Below are 5,646 nucleotides of genomic sequence, written 5' to 3' on the forward strand. Positions count from 1 at the left end.
CATCTTTGGTCACACCACCAGCAGCTTCCCAAGGAGCTGTGGCCACCCCAAGAGATGGCTTAGTTGGGAGATTGTGCACAAACACAGCTCAAACTCCCATCCAAGCAGACCAGAGCAAAGGCCTACCACTGTCCCTCCTCCCCACTGAGGGCACAAAGGGAGGACAGACACGTTTCTCTTTATTAGGACTGGGAGTTACAAGGACACCCCAGGAGGGCAGCTACATTTTTCTGCACAGAAGAAACAGCCCCAGAGCAGTTAAGCTCAGCACAATGGCTGCTGCAAGCATGGCAGCTTGGACCAGCACAGGAAGCCCTTCAGCAGCACCTGGAAGAGACAAGAGCCACTTACCACACATTTAACATCTTTCCACCATCTGTCAGTGAACAACCTTGCAGGCAGCTGTGGAAGAAGTCCCCCAGACTGCCTTTTGGTGATTATATCAGAAGGTCTGTCCGGGTGTGAAGTCATGGGGGATTCACAACCAGATCAACCTGGAGTCACCTTCAATTGAGACCTGAAGACAGTCAAAAACCCCATCACATACCATGTGATGTCTTCCCTGCTGTTGCAAAACCTCCTGAGGAGCTCCATAATCCCTGAGCTGGATCAAGGATCAGTAGTGGCCCAACTGAGACTTCAGCCTCTGCTGTCTTTGAGGACCCACCTAAGAAGAGATGGACATGAGTAGAGTTCACAGGGGGAGGTAATTCCTGCTTAGTCCAGATTTCAAGGCTTACAGAAAGGTGGACTCTGCAAAAGCAGCTTTCTAGTAGTTTTAGATATAAGGACACAAACACAAGGACATTGGAGAAGAGGTGGACTTGCCCTTAAGACGAGATGCATTTGCTCAAGACCCTCCAGCATCTTTGCCATCCCAACCTGGAGGGCCACCCTGCCCTGCAGGTACATCTTGGGCACAGAGCCCTACCTTGCTTGGAAGGGACGTCTCTCTTCAAGCGCCTCCCTGACCACCTGGCCAGAGGATTAATTCTTTGTGAGTATCTTCCATACAATGGACAGTTGCCTGTCTCACAGCAGCTGCAGATGTCTCCAGTACCCTCCACAGGAGCCCACCTGAAACAGAATTATCTGTAAACCCTCTTCTCCAGGCTGCTCCCCTCTCTACATGCACCAGCTACTCACAGGCTGCTGGCTTTGTTGAAGGAACAAGCTTTGTTCAATGGATTTGGGGCTTGGTCAGCTGGGGAGACCTTCAAGTGGCAGGTGATGTAGATCTGGAAGGGAAATTAAACCAGCATCCAAGGTTTATTACATCTCTTAATGCAGAACAGCTTCTGAACACACTGTGGGAGGAGGGGTGGGCACCACATCTCACCAAATTTCTGTCATCTCCTGCAAACTTGAATGCATCAACCATGAACTGCAGTGTTTCCTGCCTTGGCCTTGGAGAGATAAAGGCTGAAGTGGTGTCATCTGATCTCCCATCCACCAAGCACCTGGACGAGGGTCAGGAGTCAGGGACACCCCAGGCAGCTACAGCAGCAGCTCCCAGAGAGCACCACACCCCTTACCCGCTGAGGTCAATCAAGGCATACTGGGGAGAGGACCTCCTGCCTGGACTCAGAGTAGCAACACACTCATCCACAAAGAGCCTTAGAGGTACATGGTTCCCAGAAGCAACATCAGCCTGGAGGTGCAGGCTTTCCCCCAGCTGGAAGCCATTGGAGAGTCTCTCAGCACTCCAGTCATCTGGAAGGTAGACCCAACACCACAGGTCACTTTGGAGAAAAGCACACAGCCCTCCCTTGCACGTGGGACCTCTTCACTGAGCCAAAACCCCATGGGTCCCTTCTGCAAGATTTGCTTTCAGCTCAGACTGTGGCTCCATCTGGGCTCTCAGCCTGTGGCCAGAAGCTGGCAGGAGCAGGGACCAGAGGGAAACAGGGCTGCACCCACCATTCATGAGGCGCAGGGAGAACATCAACTTCTCCTCTGCCGACAAGGTGGACTGCAAGGGAGCCCACGTGGGCTGGACAGCATTGCTGCTCACATTGCTCTTTCTAAATAAAGAAAAGAGCATTAACAAAGATGCCACCATCACCTCAGGTCCGTAGGAGGAGAGCAGAGCCCCCATTTGCTTACCTGGGATAGTGACACTCTATGGGAACCACAGCTGGGCTGGTCCTTACAACAACCAGGTTGGCAGAAGGAGTAGGCTTGTAGGACAAGCTTGTTTTGTAGATCAAGGATTCTGCTGTCACCTGAAAGAAAGATTCAGGAGAGCTGATGAGTCAGTAAAACAAGTCAACCAGAAGCTCAGCACGATCAGATACCCAGCACTGATTATGCTGGGACACACAAGTCCATCAGCTGGAAAGGCACAGGCTGCCCTCCACGTTCCCAATCCAGTGCATATAGGATATCAGGAAGCTTTGTACTGGCATCCCAACAAGGTGCCAGACCTGCAGGAGGTCAGTATCAAGGACTTTGGCACACCAGCAAGTACCCACACCAGGTGGTCAGGGGCTGGAGGACAGTAGGTCTGCAAACCTCCTCCCCAAGGTGAGCTAGAGCACACCAGCTCCAGGCAGCCCTTCTCTCCTGCCAAGGTGGTCGTGAAGTTCCCTGCAAGTCCCTTTCTCTGCTTCCTCAGCAAGTCAGTGCAGTTTCAAGCTGTGCCCAGTTCTTCCATGGACAGATGCAACTGGCTGCACATGTACAAATCATAAAGCCACTACAAAGCCTTGCTTGCTGCAGAGCATGCACCTCATCTAGGGCTTGAGGATGGTACCCATACCACAAAGCCTAGCTCTGCCCTGGTCACCCCACTCCTCACCAGGCAGCTGCTGCAGCTAGATGAGCCCCTCACCCCAAACCCTGATGTCACCTTCACCAGATCACTCCTAGGACCGAGAGCCTTCCCAAGATGAATGAGGCAGCATGACAGCACATTGCTCTTTAGCTGTTAGCGCTGCCCACAGTAATTCCCATTTACCCATCCAGCACTGCTCAAAGCCCATAGAAGCTCCATTCTCTACAAGGGATGGAGCAGCCCCTCACCCCACCTCACCTGCAAGGTGCTGCCACACTCGTGCAGTCCAGCCACGAAGGTCACGGTGCCCTCAGCAGCACTCGGGGCCACAGGCAGGCAGCCAGCCGAGCCCAGGGTCAGCTCCACAGCCCTGACCAGCCGCCCCGTACCAAAGAGGTCCCTGTGCACCGTGACCACCACCTGCGCCTCCTGGCACTGCACAGCCACGGGGTGCAGTGGGGCCACAGCCTGGAGCTGGGACACATCCACCCATGCCCAGGGGGAGGGCTGGGAGAAGGAAGGCACACGGGGCCGGCTCCAAGCAGAGTCCCCCCAGACCCTCAAGACCCCCGGGTCCCTTTGAGGGAAACCCCAGGGGCTATAAGATACTGCTTCAGCCAGCACCCAGCAGACTAGAGCAACACCCAGGCTGCCTCCCAACCCCATCCTGACCCCAACAAAACCAACTCATACCAAAGCTGCTGCTCAGGAGCCTTTTATACCAGCCCAGGTGGGGCACACCTGGGGGCTGCAGGCAGGCCCCCACCCAGCAAGGAGCAGCTCAGGGTAATGGGACCCAGCTGGGACTGTCCCTCCCTCTCCAGGCGCTGAGGGTGATTTCCCTGGACCTGATACCTGGGAATTGCCCTGGAGCAGTTTGTCCCGTGTCCCTCTGTCTTGCTGTTTGGGGTGACGCCAGCTGTGGCCACCTCGGTGGCCAACTGGCCACAAGCCCTCTGCTTTGTCCCTTGTACCTCTGCCTATGTCCTCTTTTCTGTATGAGATGGAGCCAACTTTGGCCACCAACATGGCAGGGGAGCAGCCGGGCTGCCCCAAGCATTTCTCCCCTGGTCTTCCCCACGTCAGCAGCATCAGCAGTTCCCCAAAACTCAGGTACTGAAGCATCATTTGAGGTGGCACATTCAGAAATGCAGAGGACTTTAACTGCAAAATCCACCTGGGCTCTGGCCCGAGCGTGTTGGCAATCTGTCCATGCTCGATTTCATGGGTATCTGTGCTGGGTAATTGTATATTGAGTAATGAAGGCATCATAACTGGCCTATTTGCATAGAAAGCAGAGGTACAAAAGCTGATCTTCCCATAATAGCAGCTGATAAGTGAATGGCAGGCATAATCAAGAGATTAATTGGCCCTCGTGTGTTAATTATGTTAATTGGTATAGCTGCTCATGTGTATAGTACGATGACTAATGGCTCTACATCGCCAAGCTGGATGAAGAGGTCGGGGGTCACTCAAAGCTGCTTGCTGCAGTGGCAGGGCCTGGTGAGTGGGGTCCCCTTGACATGGGGGTGATGCCCTAGGCATACCCGTTCTTCAGTGGTGTGGCTGAACAGTCTGGGAGGGTTTTTTTAGCCTGAGTGATTGTATTCATGGCATGTTTCTAATGGTGCTTTACATGGGTGTCCAGGGAAATGGGGTTTATTGACTGAAGCATCTTCCACCTGGTCTGCTAAGGTCTGTGGGATGGGTTTGGGGTGGGGTGACCTGCACTGTTTGCTTGTATGGGAGACTGCAGCTATGAGCTGGATGAGCAAAGCTCCCACTAAGACCATGGGGGTGCACCCAGATTCCTGGTGGGATCCCCTTTCTTTGCTGGCCCATGCATTAGGCATTGGCTGCTCTTTCCCCAAAGCATGAATAATGCTACACACGCACACCATCCTTTTCTGGCATGATCTCCATGTCCCAGCCTTGCCCCTGGTATTTTTATGAATGATGAATAAATGATACAACAAGAAAAACCTCTCTGGCGGCTCAGCCTTCTTTATTAATTCAGCAAGCAGCAGGTTATCTCCAAATCCAGCTCATCCCTGTGCTAGGTTGGTGTCTTTTACCCCGCAAGCCGGGTTTGCTTGGGGTGTCCCCTGCCGCCAAAAGCAGGCAGGAGGATAGGAGGTGATGCTTGTGCTTCCCGCAGCCACACCACCCGGGCTGGCAGTGGGACAAGACACTGAAGGTCCAGGGGTTGCTTCACGCAGCCTCCTGCAAACCAGCTCCGTGGGGAACCAGGTCTGCACGGATGGGTGCCTGCACCCCACACACCCCTGTTCCTCTTCCAAAGGGAGGGACGCAGCTCACCTAGACACCCAAGGATCCACGTAAGCCTGAGGCCCATGCTTCGTGCTAACACAGCCTGAAGTTGCTCTGCTCAAAGGTGGGTTTCTCACACCTTGCAATAGCTCCGGCCAGACGTTGGCAGGTCAAAGCACTGGGAGTGGGACGGTGGGAAATAAATTCAGGCATCTGGGATGAAACGGGAATGGGAGATTCACTGGCCATAAAGGCCTGAACCTATTGGGTGAGGAACAGCTTTTGTTCTTGTTTGGGCGTAAAAGAGATCAACAGGCAGCAACCCACCCCCATCCACCATCCCCAGCTCTCACAGTGCAGCAACTGCCGCATCCATCACCGTAACCTGTATTTAATAGTGCTGAAGGAATAGCCCTTTCCATCTGCACAGTCCCCTGACTACAGATTTCCTCTAGGAATGAAGGACATTGGGGGCCATCTCCTTTTTGCCGCAGTGGCCTCTCCTTCCCTGAGCTAACAGGAGCTCAGGGTCTTCACTGAGCCCCTGCTAGACAAGGAGGGCCAATAGTTGCGTATGCCCCATCCATGCTCCTTGGAAA

General features: G+C 53.8%; 1 protein-coding gene across 1 annotated transcript; it reads right to left on the reverse strand.

The window, feature by feature from the left end:
• Positions 1-220: 220 nt before the first annotated feature.
• Positions 221-3,442, reverse strand: LOC101911560 (zona pellucida sperm-binding protein 3-like). The gene is made up of 9 exons (XM_005232601.3): positions 3,035-3,442; positions 2,107-2,225; positions 1,921-2,024; positions 1,536-1,713; positions 1,340-1,460; positions 1,147-1,238; positions 932-1,077; positions 548-667; positions 221-327 (listed from the first exon to the last, which is right to left on the reverse strand). The coding sequence occupies exons 1-9, from the start codon at positions 3,440-3,442 to the stop codon at positions 221-223; spliced, it is 1,395 nt and encodes a 464-aa protein (XP_005232658.2).
• Between the last annotated feature and the right edge of the window lie 2,204 nt (positions 3,443-5,646).

Source organism: Falco peregrinus, chromosome 1 (assembly GCF_023634155.1).
Source record: "Falco peregrinus isolate bFalPer1 chromosome 1, bFalPer1.pri, whole genome shotgun sequence".
Classification (NCBI taxonomy): Eukaryota; Metazoa; Chordata; class Aves; order Falconiformes; family Falconidae; genus Falco; species Falco peregrinus.